Genomic DNA, 18,036 nt, shown 5'->3' with positions numbered 1-18,036 from the left:
AAAGAACAAACTGAACAGTAAGAATATAGAACAGGTATCACTGACAGAAGTAATTTTGCACATGGTATCTACTTAGTAAATATTAGCAAATGGAAGTTCCAACCAGCGGACAGTGATAGTCCTTCTGCTTTGGTGGGGAGCGAAGTCTCCCTGCTAAGAGCACTTTCTAGGCTGTGATGTAGTGTATGTGACTAGAGGCCAATACGATAATCCACAAAGAATGACTACATGTGGCTAAATTAGCATCAGGACCATTAAAGATATTTGCCAAAACTAACGTGCATAATTCATGACTACTCAGAAGCAAACTGCTTGCCCATCAGGAAGAAAATGGTAGTGTTTTTGCACCTAGCAATCAGTACTTTGGAGCCTGCCAAAACCATTTGCTAGGCCATTTTTATAAGAAATGCCAACATTTCTGTTCTGTCAGCAGGGTGATTCATTCTTTCTTTTTTCTCTTTTCTCTCATGCTGGGAATGGAGTCCAGGGCTGCAGATGTACTAGGCAAGCACTGTACCCCTAAGCTACTTCCTCAGCCCTGGTTGGGGTGATTCTTGCACTTCAGTTGGTTCTGAAATGCCTGAGAATGATGGATGTGGGAGGAACTTTCAGAGCTCACCTGCCCCATCAGGGGCATTCTGCAAACAGGAGATTTTATTACAAATAGGGAATAAGGCAGAATCTTAAAAAAAAAAAAAAAAAAAAAAAAAAAGCTATTTCAGATAAACTTCTGCATGGAGATGCAAATTCTGTTGACAATTCTCTAATCGGGAAACTATGTTGGGAAAGTTTACAATTCCAGTAATTGCTGGTTCTAGTCCCAGCTGAAACTGGGAAGTGAAAGAAATCAAGTGCCAAGCAGCCCTGAAGTTCAGAGTATTTCATTTAGTAAAGAAAGGGCAGGGGACAAGAAGAGGTGGAGGTACATGTCTGAGTACACAAGGAGTGATTCAGCCCAGTACACTATTATGTCAATTAATTCTCTGATTTTAAAAAATCAGTGAATTCAGTTTTCGAACAGTTTTAAGTACTTGCTCTCTTAAAGCCTTCCTGTGTTCTCATGGAGAACTGTATCAACATCGTTGGGGGCCTGGAGTGATCTCCACCCTGTTCCTCATAGGTAGAAGTATTAATTTGATATCTGTTCCATTACTAGAATGCACCTGCTACCATTAGAAGCCAAATTTACTTCCAAGTTTTGTTTCTACATCACTATGCCATGTGGAAATACAAGCCCCTGTTTACAAAAGCAAAAAAAAAAAAAAAAGTAACAGATTATGTAACATTAGGAAAAAGTTGTTTAGGAATCCTATTTTCTTAAAAGGGAAACCTTACTTTTCTTGTCCTTTTAGGCTCTGAAATGTGAATGTCTATGAAACTCATTGTAAATGCCATACACTGCTAAACAGGTAAATATCAATAATAATGCTTTTACATATAAGATATATATATATAAATATAAAATATGTGACAGGCAAATAAAATATGAATGTGCATAATATGATTAAATAGTAGCTTACAGAAGTCTTACTTTGAACCAAGAAATCTAAGTCCATAAAGAATATTTAAATAATCAAAAAGAAGAAATGGGGGGCGGCAAGCTGGAGAGATGCCTTTACCTGGCTTGAAAAAGTTCCCATGCGTATTTTTAAAATATCTTTCAAAGACTACTTGACAGAGCCAGGGAACATTTCCAGAGCATGTGCTTTACATACGCAATCACTTATTTCAGGGAGAAAATATTTTCTTTTTGTGAAGTTCTTCTATACCCAGTGAAATGAATAACTAACAAAAAACTCACTAGAATTTTAATCTTCCTTAATCAGATTAAGATGCCCTGATAATTAAAGTCAGCATTCAACACAGTGCCTCTATTGGCCACCTCTCCCACGGACTGTTTTCACATTTTTATCTATCAATGCTTGATAATGAAAATTCTCAGAAAACACAATTCAGAGGACTTTTCACTCTGAAAAAGGTGTCTGGGAGGGAGATTTTATATAAAGAAGTCCTTTTCCTCTACCTAAGAGCCACGCAAATTTTCTGGTAATATTCCATAATAAAGTTACAAGACTCTTCTGCTCTTCCTGGGGAATCTTAGTTGCTGGATTTGCTTTACCCATCCCCTTAAGATACCTTGATGTGATAACGCAAAAACCAAACAAACCAAACCTAATGAAGAAAGATTCAAGTCCAGTGGAGGAAAGATAACATGTTTTTCACCAGATGTATATATGTACTCTACAATTCTATAGCTTTAAAACACAACATTTCCACTGAAGTTTAGCTGTCTTGCTCTGAAAAATTAGAATGAGACTGTGGAATATGCATTCTCCATTCAGATTTCTGAGTCCATCGATACCCATCCAGTCATCATCTAGTAGTATAGGACTGAACTTCACCAATGATTTCTCTAGTTAAGGTATTTTTTGGGTAGAAGTAATACATTCTACAGAACCAACTTCTCCTTTTGGTACTTTTATTCCAATCCACTGCTTCTGGGTACAAACTGTTCCAAGGGCACATCTTCTCCCTCCCACCCCAACACCTACCCAGCCAGGACAGAATCCCCATGTTTATTGTCATTACTCATTTGTTGTATTCCCAACACTAACATCTGCCCTTCCTTCTTCCTTCCTCTCTAACTCATTAAGAATGTTGAGATTCAGGGTTAATGAAATAATTCTGCAGAAAAATCTTAAGAAACTAAGTCTCAGGGAAGAGATATTTGGTGTGGGTAACTAATATTTCAAGTCCAGCCTAATCAGTCACAGTACCGGCTGGCCATTGTTCAGGATGTCTTCCTTGAAGCGAAGTTTTCGTTCCAGATCTTGAATGACAGCATCCTTTGTGCCTTGAATCTCCTCATCAGAGGCTATTCTAGCTGTTCTACTGGCCTTCTTGGGAAACCCCCTGCAGAACAAAAGCACAAGGTCATATTGTTAGTTGTCAGGCATCTAAATCGAAGTTAGAATTCAAGTTCAACAAAGATATAGAACAATGTATCAACAAGTCATTCCCACATTTTTTTTTTTTTTAAATGCTGCATCTATTTCACTAATGTGGAAAGAACCTCGAATGTGAAAGTTGGCTTCAGCTGTTTGGGAAACACTAGTTGGAACCAGTTTTCAGAGAAGGTTCAAATACTTCGGGGAAGTGTGAGTGTGTCTTGGGGGTTAGGTCAATGCTGAGCATAGGGAAGGCCTGTATTTTAGTCCCAGGGAAGTAGCAATGTAAAGTGCAATATTGATGTGATTTATAATAAGACTTAGGTTTAAAATCTCACTCTATCTTGTTTATATTAGGTTTGTGATCTTGGGCAAGTTTCTTAAAACCTCTTATAAAACATAAAACTATACACCACATATGAATTTTGAGATTTGAAAGAGGACCTTTTTCTTTCATACTGTGATTCACTTTTCTTGTCCTTTCATAATTCATTTGCCTAGCCCATTCTAAGCAAATACGGGTTGAGTATCCCTTATCCAAAATGCTTGGGGCCAAAGTGTTTTGGATTTTGGAATATTTGCATGTACATAATGAGTCATCTTGGGGATGGAATCCATGCCTAAGCCTGGAACTCATTTGTTTTTTTCTACATACCTTATACACATACTGAAGGTAATTTTATATAATATTTTTACCATGCCTGATTTTTGACTGTGACCCATCACATGAAGTCAGGAGTGGAATTTTCCACTTCTGGTATGATGTTGATGCTCACAATGCTTGGGATTTGGGAGCATTTCAGATGTTTTGATTTTTAAATTAGGGATGTTCAATCTGTACTAAGTTTGTTACCTTCCTTTCTGTCCCCTTATATGTACGAAACATCCTAACTAATAAAAACCCGCTTTTTTAGGTCCATCCTTTTCAGTAATTTGCCCTTAAAGTTCAAATGAGAGCACAACAAAGTTAGACATTTAAGAAACACATTAAAAACATACGATATTGTGTCATTTTGTGTTTGTAATGCCAAAGAAATGGTTAGTTCAACTTTAAATTGTATCCTTCTCATAAGAGATTGATCTTGCTATTTCTGGGGCAGGGCAAGGAACCTGAGTCATGTTAGTAAGAGCCATAGGAATTATGATTTATAATCTCGATTTTTACAATCTTGCAGCCCTTTAACAAAACTATGTAGAGGTAGCTAGCTTTCCTGTACCTGGAGTCTCTCTCCCTTCCATCAGCCTTCAGTTTAGTGTCTTGGAAAGTCTCCCTAGGTCTCTCTAATTAGTCATGCAGGTACCATGTTTGTTTTCCTTCTGGTGTCTCTCAACTACTATTATTATTGTTCTTAAATGTTCTCTCTCACCATGGCTTTTTTGTTTATCACAGTACTTGTTAACAGACATGCAGATGTTTCTGCAGTAAGTGAACGGGAGTCCTGTCTATCTTCACGTCTGACCTCTCTTTCCCTCTCCAGTCAAGGAAACTTGTGCCAGAACCATGTGAAATCAAATCTCACATAAAAAGTCAGACTTGGACAAGTAAAGACTACAAAATTGGAAGTAAAGTTCTGCACTGCTTTTGACTACAGACTTACATCTGAGACATAGAAGAGCTAGGTTTTGAAGTCACCCGAAAGATAAAATTGAAGACAGCTTGTTCTGTGTTCCATCAGGTATTACTGGGCTCACACAGCTTTCCATTATTACTCTAAGCCTGAACAACATAACTCAGTTGCACAACTATGTGATGATGAGCAGCCTTTGATGACAGACGGCATCACTGTTTCTGCAGGCGGCTACACTGAGTGCTGTGTTCTCAGCACTGATGAGAACGGAAGGGGTAGGGAGGTGAATGTCAAGGGGAGAACAAGTCATCTAAATAGGAAAAGCCAAGAACTGATATTTTAAAAAGAGCCACTTGTCATGAACAAGTAAAAAGACAACTATGATTGTCCTGTTGCTTAGAAGACAACAGTATACTTGACTCCTCTGGGTGGACTTAGAACAACTGCTCTGGAGCATTTCATAGAGAAGCCAGCTTGGGCTGGGTCCCTGCCACCCAAGAATCTTATCATTTCAGAGAGGACAATTTAGATTACTCTTTGACCCAAATAAAAAACCTAACCATTCTATATTTCTTTTAACAAGTCTATTTCTTAAATAAACTGAGATTGCCAACAGTAGAAGGACATTTAATTCTTCTTTTCCCTTTATTTTAAAGACATTTTCCTTTTCTGACAGAATTTTAGGTACTAATTTTTCTTTGGTTCTGAAGTATTAACACTGAAATAAGAATCAAAAGATTTTTTTTTAAGAGTCCAATAGTCATTCTACAAATATGTATTGAGCATCTAGCACGGTGCAATGCTAGGCTAATACATCAACCCGAATCTTGTTAATTCTAGACAAAAATAGTTGGTTTGTCTAGTGAGTTTATTGCCTGATGACATCAAAGAATTCTACTATGAATGAGAAATGTTATGTATAAAAGTGGAAAAAAAAGCTTTATCACTGTAGTCTCAACATTATCTTATGTGAGACTGCAAAGACAACCAAATTCCAAAGGACAGGCCTTCATCGCAAGAGAGAGAGAGAGAGAGAGAGAGAGAGAGAGAGAGAGAGAGAGAGAGAGAGAGAGAGAGAGAATGAATCTGGTGACAAAGGGATGCTTTCTGTTCATGATGGTTTGTACAATTTAAAAAGAAAAATGCTTATTCAAAGTAAATTGTTACCAAAACCAGAACTCTTCAGAAAAATCCATAATCAGAGGCAAACCTTAATCAGTAAACAATTCCTAACAGGCCGCCCACATTTATACTTCATGTATACACACTCAATCCAACTGTGCAAGAGACATTTCTGATCTGTTTACTCTGGCTTTAACAGTAAATCATTTGCCATTTTAAAATAATATTCATGTGGTTGGGGTAGAACATTTAAAATATATACACAAGCATCTGGAAGGTAAAATCTTCCAGATTTGACAACTACCAAACCTAGGAGGTTTTCCCTTTTTTTTCTTTTGGCTACTGAATAATTTGGAATACATCCTTCTCTTGAATTGTTCTAGGTCAGTTCTGTCAGAATATTTCAGAAACTTAAATCTCCAGAACATAACATCAATTTAAGAGATCAAGTGCCTGCCTAGTAACCAGAGAATATGTTTAAACGAGTTCAAGTTTTCTTATTCTCCTCTTTGCAAATTCAGTGAAATCTGAGGGTAACTAAATTCCACAAACATTACAGAGTGAACAAACTCATCAATATGTTGGCAAATATTTAAGTATCCCTTATATTCATGAAAGTAATATATTCATGAACATATAAAATAATCCAAGATACACAAACTCAATTTTCCTATACCAATTCTACTTTCAACTGAATTTTACTATAATGCCAATATGGTTAAAGTACAAAAAAAATGGGTAACATGAGCTCTTATTTAAATATTCTAATATTAAATTCCCTTCACATTATCTTTTGTGAAGAATGAAATGACAAAGGTGTATCATCTACACCTACCTGTTTGCTCTGTGAGACTCAAGGCCGAGCCATCCACTGCTTGACAAGTCTAACTTGGAGCTGCCCCTGGTGCAGAGATATTTCTACAGAATCATCAACTAGTCACCTTGGATGTGGCCTTGCTTGCTAATCTGTTGGGCAATACTTGCCCAGAATAGGATGTGATTTTTTTTATGAAATCCTCTGATACTGGATCCTAACAAGTCCAATAACAAGATCCTGGGCACACCCTAGCCCCTACGGGTCTCTGCTCTCTTATGAATGGCAAGGCTCCTACCTAACTGTTTTCCTATAAGATGAGAAAAACAAGAAATTCTGAGATGTCTGCAAAACCCAGTGCCCCTTGGTCTGTTTGGTTCATTTTTATTGGTTACTATATAACCAATGTCTTGACTTGAAAACTGTCTAGAATGTTCTGCATATCTAAAATGTAAAAGTACAGCTAAATACGGTACACGGACTTTGTTTTGTTGCCACTGCAACAGTTTTCCATAATTAAGAAATGTTAGACAACAGATTTATTAGCAATAAACAGAGGCAAGATCAAGTCATGCTATACCCTCTCTGCTCAGGCTTGTTCCGAAACCCTAGGAAACCTCTTCACCTTTTGAGCATAGAATGATAACAGTGTTCCCCACCTACCTATTTCCTATAAGTCAGGAAAGAGGGACACTGAAATATGTTTGTAAAGAGCTAAGTGGCTACAAAATATAAACTCTGAAGAGTACATCTGTAAATAAGTTCTTTTTTTTTGTACCAGGATTGAACTCAGGGCACTCAACCACTGAGCCACATCCCCAGCCCTATTTTGTATTTTATTTAGACTCAGGGTCTCACTGAGTTGCTTAGTGCCTTGCTTTTGCTGAGGCTGGTGTTGAACTCCTGATCCTCCTGCCTCAGCCTCCTGAGCCTCTGGGATTACAGGCGTGTGCACCACCCTGCCTGGCTGTCAATAAGTTCTTACTGACACATGTTCTTAGTGACAATCATTTAAAGACAAAGCCCTCCTTACATGGAAGAGGCAATTAAGAGACACAATAGTACTGTGGCATTGTGGCATTCTCATGAGAACAGATTCCAATGCTGTCAAAGCGGGCAAAAGATCGTGCTATCTGATTCTCTGAGATGGCTCTGGTCTGATTTATGCTTCAGCCTTAGTACTACTGCTCAGAGACCAGCAGAGACAGAAATGCTACACTATGCCCATAGAGCACTGCCAAACCTGGATTCCCACCCCCTCTTAGGGCCCATTTACTGTGTGGAGAAACAGGGTTATGGGAATGCAAGGTGTCACACTGACCTCAGCAATGCATCGATTTTATAAAAGTACCAACAGATTTCTTTCCCAGGCATGTTCTCCTCATAGCCTCCATCAAAAGATTCAGTCAACTTTTGTGTCTGTCAGCACCTCTGAGCAGGGTGACATTTCTCTGCCAGTAACCCCAGTCACCTTGGGGAAGAATGTAGCTGCCAGAAGAAAGAAGATACTCGAGGAACTGGACGTGCCGAAGTTCCCCAAACCACAGTCAACCAACAACAAGCTGTTGCTGTAAGCCTGAGGGAGGCCCAGTCTTTTGCCTTCTTGACTTTGTGGTTTATCACTGGCGTCCGTGGCCTTTGTTCCCTGTCTTGACCTTTGCTACCCAGACACAAGAGAAACAGAACCTTCTCTCCACATTCTACTTAAAAACCTAGTGGGTACCAATCTTCTCCTGTCCAGATGGAAATAAGAACAATGCTAAGCACACACAGAATAAAACAGAAGGTATACAGTTGATAATAAAGAAAATTGAGATATCTGAAAATGATATTTAAGATTTCGGTTAAAAAAAGAACTAATGAATTTGTTTCGTTGACTCTTTCATCAATTCATTTGCTAGCCCTTGACATATTTGACAATAGTTTGGCAGCTCCTACAAGTTCAAGGATGCCAGTTAGTCATAGAAACCCTGAAAGGGACACTGGATCTTTGGCAGATTATTTGAATTATTATGAAGGATAAATAGCAAAATTTTTGCTTTTAATTCAGAATGCAAATGATGGATCGCAGAGTATGCCAGAGGGGGAAAAATTTCAAAAGACACATGTATCAAACCAAAAGAATGAATTCTTCAAGATTGTGATTTAGCAACAGGAAAATTCCTTCAAGACAAGAGGGTAACCACATAATAATGGCTTATTGAGCTGACACAGAGCTGAAGATCTGCAATCTGGTATTGCCACTTCTCTTTGGAGTCACGGTGCTTTATCTTCTCTTTTTTTTTTCCTTTTTTTTTTTTTCTCCCACAGCCACAAATCAGTATGACTTCTCCATTAATTTTTAAGAAACTACAGGACTGTTTTGTGGTAACAGTTATAAATATTTGGCTTCATAAAACCAGTAACTATGATAGATGGTGATAAGAGGCAAGTTCTGTGACTTGAGGTAAGCCCATAAAACTGGTATCTTCTTAAGAGGATCTCAATGCAAAGATCAGAATAAACCACTGTTGCCTCTTAAGATGATTAAAAGTGTGACCACCTTTCCAGACTATATAAAGAACTCAAAAAACTCTACACGAAGAATACAAATAACCCAATCAACAAATGGGCTAAGGATATGAAGAGACACTTCACAGAAGAAGATGTACAAGCAATCAATAGACATATGAAAAAATGTTCACCATCTTTAGTAATAAGAGAAATGCAAATCAAAACTACACTAAGATTCCATCTCACCCCAATTAGAATGGCGATTATCAAGAATACAAGCAACAACAACAACAACAACAACAAAAAATACAAGCAACAATAGGTGTTGGAGAGGATGTGGGGAAAAAGGTACACTCATACATTGCTGGTGGGACTGCAAATTAGTGCAGCCACTCTGGAAAGCAGTGTGGAGATTCCTTAGAAAACTTGGAATGGACCCACCATTTGACCCAGCTATCCCACTCCTTGGCCTATACCCAAAGGACTTAAAATCAGCATACTACAGAGATACAGCCACATCAATGTTCATAGCTGCTCAATTCACAATAGCCAGATTGTGGAACCAACCTAGATGCCCTTCAATTGATGAATGGATAAAGAAACTGTGATATATATATATATATATATATATATATATATATACACATATACACACACACACACAATGGAATATTACTCAGCTATAAAGAATAATAAAATCATGGCATTTGCAGGTAAATGGATGAAATTGGAGAACATCATGCTAAGTGAGATAAGCCAATCTCAAAAATTCAAAGGACGAATGATCTCACTGATAAGTGGATGATGACACATAATGGGGGGTGGGAAGGGGGCAAGAATGGAGGAAGGAGGGACTGTATAGTGGGAAAAGAGGGGTGGGAGGGGTGGGGGGAAGGAAAACATAACAGAATGAATCAAATATCATTACCCTATGTAAATGTATGATTACACAAATGGTATGCTGTTACTCCATGTACAAACAGAGAAACAACATGTATCCCATTTGTTTACAATAAAAATAAATTTAAAAAAAAGTGTGACCACCTGATGCCTTTGAAAGACTGATCTTTGATCAAATTCTTTATGAGAAATTTTAGAACAGATTATATAGTACTTATCTTCCCAGGAAGCAAGATTTGGTACCATCTTAGTGAGAGAACTGTCAGGCATCAAGTTTCCACTCTGAATCTCTCTGGTACGTTAGCTTCTTTGGAGCAAGATAATGTTTCATTTTCTAGCCGCCAAATGCAAGTTCAAACAGAAAAGTTGGGGAGAAATTTCCTTAGGCAAATTCCCTGACTTGACTTTCACTAGAAGTCTGTCGTATCACTACTGTGCAGATTCTGTTCCTTTATTTATTTATATATTCATTTGTGCTTTTTCCAATAAGAATGTGAGAAGTCAGATTTCCAACAGAGAATTCATGTAACCAACATTTAGAAAGTGCCCAAGAAAACAAGGCTGTGATGCTCCCTGACACACCTAGTCAAGGCCAGAGACAGCAATGCTTGTCTTTAATGTGGCATTAGTACATTCCAAACTTTACATATAAAAGAAAATAGCATAAGCTCTAAGGTCTGCTCAATTTTATTCTTTAGTAGGGCTTCTTTCATTTCTCTTTCAACAATATTGGGCTTCTGGCAAGCTCTGAGGTAGGAATTCAGCAGGTAGAGTTGAGATTGGGGATTGGCTTGACTGTCCCCAGCACCTACTCAGTTTTGAAATCTTTGGTAAAGTGAGTAACTGCTAGCTTTCAAAACTCATTTTACTCTTTTACAAAACACAAACACCTGTATGATATGCTACTTCTGAAGGCTTTACTACACTTCTGTAGATGTCCTCTTATTTAGCTTCAACTATTTTCCATTTTAAAGAGTTCAGAGCTGCAAGTGATGTCCAGACCTGTAAGTCCCAGCTACTCAGAAAGCTGAGGTAGGAGGATCACTAGAGCCTAGGAGTTTGGAGCCAGCCTGGATGACACAGTGAGACCCCATCTCAAAAAACACACAAAAAGAGGTCATAAGGTTGCCATTGTGAGGCTAGGGAAAACAGATATTAGATACTTTGCAAAGAGAAATACTGAGAGGACTCATGTAATCCACCTATAGATCACTGTTTTCAGGGTCAGAATTGGTACTATCATTTTTCACTAGACTGCATACACTCTCACTTATTTTCATTAAATTATAAATACATTCACACACACCCCAGTATATGAAAACTTATTTCTTAATTCTGCTGAGGGTTTTCCAAAACACTGAAGTATATGCTTGGTAACCAAACCCCTTCACATCTATTGGAATACTGAGCTGAAATGCTTAGTTCGGTGGCCAGAGTATGAGTTTTTGGAGTCAGACAGACATGGATTCAAATCTCAGTTTAGTGACAATGTGACCCCAAGAAAATTATTTTAAGTACTAGAATCCTCAATTGTTTAAGCGGGACAACTGATCACTCTTAGGAATCATATGAAATAGTATATATGTGAGTTGCTTAGCACGAACGTGGGTAAGTGGTTGCTAAGGGCACTGTCATTATTAAGAGCACCGCAGCTGATGATGGCAATCTAATTTGGAGGGAAAAGTGTCCATCTAGGTAATGGAAAGATAGCTGTGCAATAATAGCTTGGGAAAACTGCGGTGATCATTTAAACATCGGACGGCGGGAAACAGGGAAAATGCTACCAGGAGACTCCCGGGTCGTGGGGAGTGTGGGGGCTGAGGCGCAGCCTTGGGTAGGCAGGGAGGTGGAGGTCTGCGGCTGTCACTCACGCGGGGGTGACGCCCTTGGGCAGCCCCAGGGCGTTGACGGCCACCGGCGGTGGCTGCGAGGGCAGCAGGGCGCTGAGGAACGCGGCCGGCGTCTGGCTGTGTGCGAAGCGGGCCGCCGGTGAGGCGCAGTGGGAGGCCGGGGCCGAGCTCGGGAGCGGCGGCGGCGGCGGCGGCAGCGGGAACACGTCGGGCACCGGGAAGGCGGTGGTGGGGCTGAAGACCGGGGGCGGCGGCGGCGGCGGCGACGGGGAGGACGGGCCCCACGGGGCCTCGGCCTCGGCGCCGAAGGGCTGCGCGAAGGGCGGCACGGGCGCGCGGCCGAACTGCTTCAGCGTCGGGGACAGCGGCGACGGCAGGCTGGACGAGCTGGGGCTGGAGGCCGGCGTGCCGTGGCCCGACGCAGGCCCCAGGTTCTGCGCGGCGATGAACTGCTTGGGGCGCGCGTAGTTGAAGGAGCCGGAGGACTGCATGGTGGCGGCGGAGCGGGAGGTCAGCGCGCTCATGGGCTCCGGGGAGGCGGGCGGCGCGCAGGCCGCCAGCTCGGGGAAGGCGGGCGGCGGCGGGAAGGGCGGCGAGGGGGGCGCGCTGCGCAGGGCGCCCGCCTCCTGCTCCAGGCGGATTTGGTTCTGGAGTTGCTGGATTTTCAGAGGGTCCCTGGGGAGAGAGAGAGCGACAGCGTGAGAGAGGGGACTGCACAGAATGCCCCTCCGAAGTAGGGGGCTGACTCCTGGGCACCCCTGCCAGCTCCTGCCAGCTCCCGAGTTCCCGGTGGGTCAGGCGCAGGTTATTATCCCGAAGGGCGTCGCCCAAGCGCCCTCTGGACCACGTGCTAAGTCAATCGTGGGGAATCGCGGTGTCTGATTGAAGTTTTATAGAAGATGATCTAAACCAGGGTCCCCGGACCGTGATGAAACCTGCCGGGTTTCCAAGAGCTCTCGTTTAACAGCGCCAGGAATAGGAAGGGAAAGACTTTGATATGAGTTCTCAGTCCTCTCATATATAGCCAATATTTTTTAAAAGAATAATTCTACCAGAATCAGGGGAAAAAAACACAACACTTGGTTGAAGTTATTTTTGTAGATTTGTAGATTAGTCATTTGTTTACTTCAGTGCTGTCAACTCTGCATGCAGTAAACACCACAATTCTCTGCTTTGGTTCCCTACAGAAGTTTTTACTATACGCAAAGTTTTAGTATACTCCGATCTGCTAATTACTTACACACACCTTAACACACACACATAGTATGTGACATAGCTCCAACACGTACAAATGGTGACATCTGTGTCTAACAGTAGGTGTACAATAAGTAACAGCAAGTTATTAAATTTTATAATAATATTGTAGATTGAAATTTTAAAACATTTTCTATTGAGAGTTCAAATTTCAATTTTTTGCAATGAAAGTAAACAGCTAGCATATGGCTAAAATCTCACTTATGCAAAAGCTTTCCTGTTTACCTCAATTGTACATCTAAGATGCTTTCCTCTATTCATGTTAGGTAGACATAAGGACCAATGGCTGTCAAAAGAAACTTCAACAGAAGGTGGCACTCTAACAAACAGATAAAACAGCAACAATTTTATGAAAAGGCACCTAACTTTAAAACTTAACAACAAACACCCAGATTTCTTATCCTAGGCATTTTATTTTCAAAAATAACGCTTTCAGAAACCGAAGCAATTCAAGGAATTGAAGCTGCTAATAAAAAGTCAAAAAAGATTTAGGTCTGTTATCAAGTATCATTAGATGTAGGTACATGGGGAAGTTCTAAACTCCTTCCTGTGTCTTTTATGCCCTTCTGTAATTAACCAGTAAAATGATCGCACTTAAATCCATGAAAAGAAGAAAAGAAATACTTTCTTGAGAACTGAAAGGAATAAAGAGAAAATGGTTCTGTATTCTTAATCTGTGCAGAGCATCAAAGATTCTTAACAACAAAGGATTTTGTGGGGTCCTAGTGAAAAATAATTGAGCATTTTAAAAGCAGCCATGCCATTGCTGGGATTTGCCACTACCCTGAAGTTCCAGATGTCTGTGTGGTTTTGGGTCGACTGTCCAGCACATGAGCACATGTGCTCCTGCTTCATGGGTTTAGAACTGACTTGGGAATAGAACTCATAAAAATCACCCCCCAGCCCTAAAAATCCATTATCCAGCACTCTCATTCTGAATCCCCAAATGCTCCTTCCCCATCTTCCTACCTTTATTCTCTCTTTCATATTTCATATTTCCTAGCTATGGCAAAATGCATTCTATTCCTGGAATCCCCTCCCAGACTCTTCTTCTGATTGCTGCACCAGGATCAAAAGCCATCTGAGTGGCTTTCCACTAAGTCTCTGCTCCCCTACTCTCTGATAGCCTGGGTTCTCAATGGCCAGAGCCAAGCTGGATCTTAAGGTATTTTAAGCTTGTCCTACTGTCAGCAAATAGCCATGCGGTGTGGCTTTGCTGAGGCAGCTGCAAATACCACATCAGGCTCTGTATCTGGCATGACGATCCCTCTGCCCCAGTATTAGGGAGTAACTCCTGAGATGCTCATCTTCAAAGAAGCCAGGGCAAGAGAGCCAAGACCTCCATTCATTCTATTGGTTTTAACTTTTTCCATGGGGGTCAGTCTACTCATTCAAGCAATAAAAAGAGCCACCAAATTTGCTAACCCAAGTGGGCTTAGAGCTGCTACTTTTAGTAAAGTGATAGTTCAAGAAACTATTAATGCAGCATTTCAGGAGAAATGAATAAACATTCTGAAGATTTGACTGCTGGTACACTTTGCAATGAAGAACTTTGCTAGGCCTTCTCTCCTGTTTTCCAGTGGTTCAGCACCTGGTGAAGAATATAAAATGTACAAACTTGGAAGTGGTAGGAGAAGGAGGAGCAAAAACCATTTGAATCTTCAGTGTCTGACTTGAGTTTTGTGCAAATGACAATTTAAAACATTTAAGATAAATGAGTTTGACACTTGAATTCTGAGACTTTGAGATGCATAATTTTAAATCATTTTCTCAGTCCTCATTAAGTTATTTTTATAAATGTTCATTTTTACAGAAATAAAAAGGCAAAGAGAATAAAAGGTACAAGAAAGTCAAGACTTACATATAACTTTTGGAAATTACTTAAAAGTAATTTGAAAAAAAAAAAGCAATTTGACATAAAATAAAATTCACCATTTTTCTAGTTTCCCCATTTTTTTCTGCTGCCCTTTCCCTGAAATTTGAAGCAGGGAAATGAAACTGAATTGAAACTGTGTAAATGGTGAAAAGTTGCGCCGGAGTTCTGAATAGCCCTAGTGACAAGTACATTTTTGGTGTCATATTGTTCAAATCTGCAGTTTGAAACAACTAATCCACCGAGAGCCTTCTAGTTTCTTTTATCCCCCTCTCCTCACCACATCCCCATTTCAAAGAATCTTAAGAAACCTCCCACTCTTACCCATCCTTCAATTCTGAAAGTCTCACTGTGTAGGGAACTAAAACCATCCAGACTTTGTGTTGTACATGTCACAGGCCATTTTACAAACAGGAAAGAGGTTTTAAGTAACTTGCTCAGGGTCACAAAGCAAGTTACCTGCAGAGCCAGGTTAGAACCTGTGTCTGTCTCCAGCTCCTTTCATAGTCAGGCATGCCAACATAAAGAACCTTGAGCTTCAATGTGATTTTAAAAAATCTGGGGTCATATTTCCCTCCTTAAGGACTTTATTTACTTTTATGCTTCCTGGTAGCTATAGCACCTAGGACCATCAGGATCTGAATCATGAGTCAAGGATTTAAATATTTACATATTTAAGAATATCTAACTTCAAACTTTTTTCTTTTTAGGGTGACATGGTAGAGATTGGAAGGTCTTGGCATCTTATAGAAGAAGTAAATACTAACTCAATGGATTCCCCTTCTGCATTATAGAAAATCCAGAATCCTCATCCACCCCAATAGTTTGTATAAACCTTTTTAACAAGAATAGTTTTGCAGGTAGTTTGATGGGGCAAAGAAGATAAGGATAAAGACAGGTATACAGCCCAAATTATTTTCCAGTTCAGTCATCTTTCCTGCTGTTAGATTAAAGTAAGTGGGCAAAAGTAACCAGACTAAAAATACAAACCCAAGTGACAGTGACATAGGAAAAAAAGGCCAGATTCACAGGTAAACTTATTGGCTTAGAACCAAGCTTGACCCCAGCTACTGCCTGTGGGGTCACTGGGAAGACTGAATGAGCATAGTATCTGGTTCATACTATGAACTTAAAAAACGTTCCACAACAGAAAAGAATAACATCAAGTCTGGTTACTTTACAAAATGGACCTTTAGTAAAATGGAAGCAGCAGCCCCATTACTACAGGATTCCTTTTTACTTGTTCCCATTCCAAGTGGCTGGCAAAGGAACAGCAGTAGCAGGTGGGGAGACGAGGGGAGAGAACAAGACCAGCCAAGATGGTACCACTCCTCTCTCCTTTCTCCTAGTTAAAGCCACACAGCTCCTATTATGTGCCTAGCACTGATTGACTCCCGACAACTGGGAGGGAGTTATTATTATCCCCATTTTTAAAAAGTCCCCATAGATTAGTGAGGTCAAGTAACTTGTCAGAGGGCAGAACCTAGATATGAAGAGCTGTTTGACTCATAAAGCCTTGTGCTACATTGTTCTCTCCAAAGTAAACAAAAAAAGTTTGCTAGAATGTTGGTTATTATGACTATATATCACTTTTTCTCTGGAGAACTGTTGCTCAGGCTCAAAATAAATGATGTGAAAGGAACCTTCTGGAAAACAACTTTTATGTAAATTGGAAATTCCCAGTGTATCTCTTGGGAGCAATGTCTGGATTGCAAGAAGTAATTTGTACCCTGCTTACACTAATAAAGATGGAGTATTCATAATTGTCTGGAGAAATTCTTGGAATCATGAAGCTGGAAAACACTGTGACTTCAGAATAAATGTACTGTTCATGCATTTTCTTACATTTTTCATTAGGTAATACAGAAGCTATCGTATAATGAAGAATCACAATACGACACCTTCTGATCTGTGAGCTCCTCTGATCTTGCTCTTCGTATGCACTTTGAAGTGGGGACTAACTTTCAACATCCTCATGACACCCACTAAACATGGTGACTCATTACTCTCAAGGACAACAATGTAAACTTCTGCTGCAGTTTCTGTACCCCACTGGGTTCATTAGGCATATTCAGTAGGAATACTACATTCCTAGGACCCCATACTGACTACAGAATTTTAAGCATTTCCAAATAAAGACAGGTAAGCTACTAGGTGGTCCCACCATATATTTCTCTCTGGCTGAGACTAGCTCAGTATCACATACATGAGAGAGCTCAATATATTAATTCTGGAACTCATAAAATAAAATATAAAACTTCTGCAGGGTCTTCAGTTCAGGAAGTACTGATTAAGTTCCACTTATAACTTTACTATATTAATGCCCTGGTTGTCTTGTTTTTATTCTATTACTTCTTCCTCAGTTCTTCATATCAAGAAATTAGGTCCACTGAATTAATGTTGATATATAACTATTTGCTTTGTTTAGCTCTAACTTATTACTGTGTCTTAGTATATAAATCAGAATTTATGAGAATTATCATTTGTGCAATAAAAACAAGTCAATAAAAGCCAAATGACAATGTATTGGATTGGGTTGAGGGAAAGATTTTAGTGCAAAAATAACTGAATTCAAATATACTCCCCTAAGTTTGGTAGACAGAACAAGGATAAAGATATGGATTTTGTATGAAGTACCTTACAAAGAGTACCATAGACAAAAGAATGTTAAAATCAAATTAAAATGGATCACTTCTTTGGAAAGTATATGTTTAACATGTGTTACAAAATGACATAGGTTCCCTTACAAAGCCCCATCCTTTGATCTTTAATTCATTCTGAGCTTTTTATGAATTGTGCTCGCTAGACAAAGCCTGAACCCAACACAATTAATTACATGGGAGGGTTCAAGAGAGAAGGGGCCTAAGTAAAATTAGCACATGACTTGAGACTCTTTTAGAAAGAGTTTTTCTTTGTGTGTAGAATAAGAACCACATTTGGCTCCATTACAGAAAGACAGTAGCTCTTTAAAATGTCTTAATACATACAGTTGATCTCCATTTGAAGCCATTCCATGTACCATGAGAAAGAGAGAGAGGGAGCAATTGCTGACCAATTCATAATCCTTCTGGGAATCTCTCTGCGAATCAAAGGATAGCTGCGGCTCTCCTGCAGCACAAGGAGTCAGGACTGAGAGCTGGGGAGATGGGGTTCTGTCGAGTCAGGAAGGACGATGTGGACTGTTCCTCACAGCAGGTTCCTGCAGCCAGCCGGC

The 18,036-nt window shown here is 39.9% G+C and overlaps 1 protein-coding gene across 3 annotated transcripts in view; it reads right to left on the bottom strand.

Moving 5' to 3' along the window:
* Palld (palladin, cytoskeletal associated protein) overlaps positions 1-18,036 on the bottom strand; it is a 371,690-nt gene that overhangs the window by 30,720 nt on the left and 322,934 nt on the right. For all 3 annotated transcript variants that reach the window (XM_047548533.1, XM_047548534.1, XM_047548536.1), the window contains exons 11-12: positions 11,717-12,370; positions 2,778-2,913 (exon numbers count right to left, since the gene is read on the bottom strand). In XM_047548533.1, coding sequence (XP_047404489.1) covers positions 2,778-2,913; positions 11,717-12,370 — 790 coding nt within the window. The remainder of the gene's footprint in view (positions 1-2,777; positions 2,914-11,716; positions 12,371-18,036) is intronic.

This window comes from Sciurus carolinensis, chromosome 4, assembly GCF_902686445.1.
Source record: "Sciurus carolinensis chromosome 4, mSciCar1.2, whole genome shotgun sequence".
Taxonomy (NCBI): Eukaryota; Metazoa; Chordata; class Mammalia; order Rodentia; family Sciuridae; genus Sciurus; species Sciurus carolinensis.
Note: the sequence above shows the minus strand (reverse complement) of the source record. Positions and strands in the feature narration are given on the sequence as shown.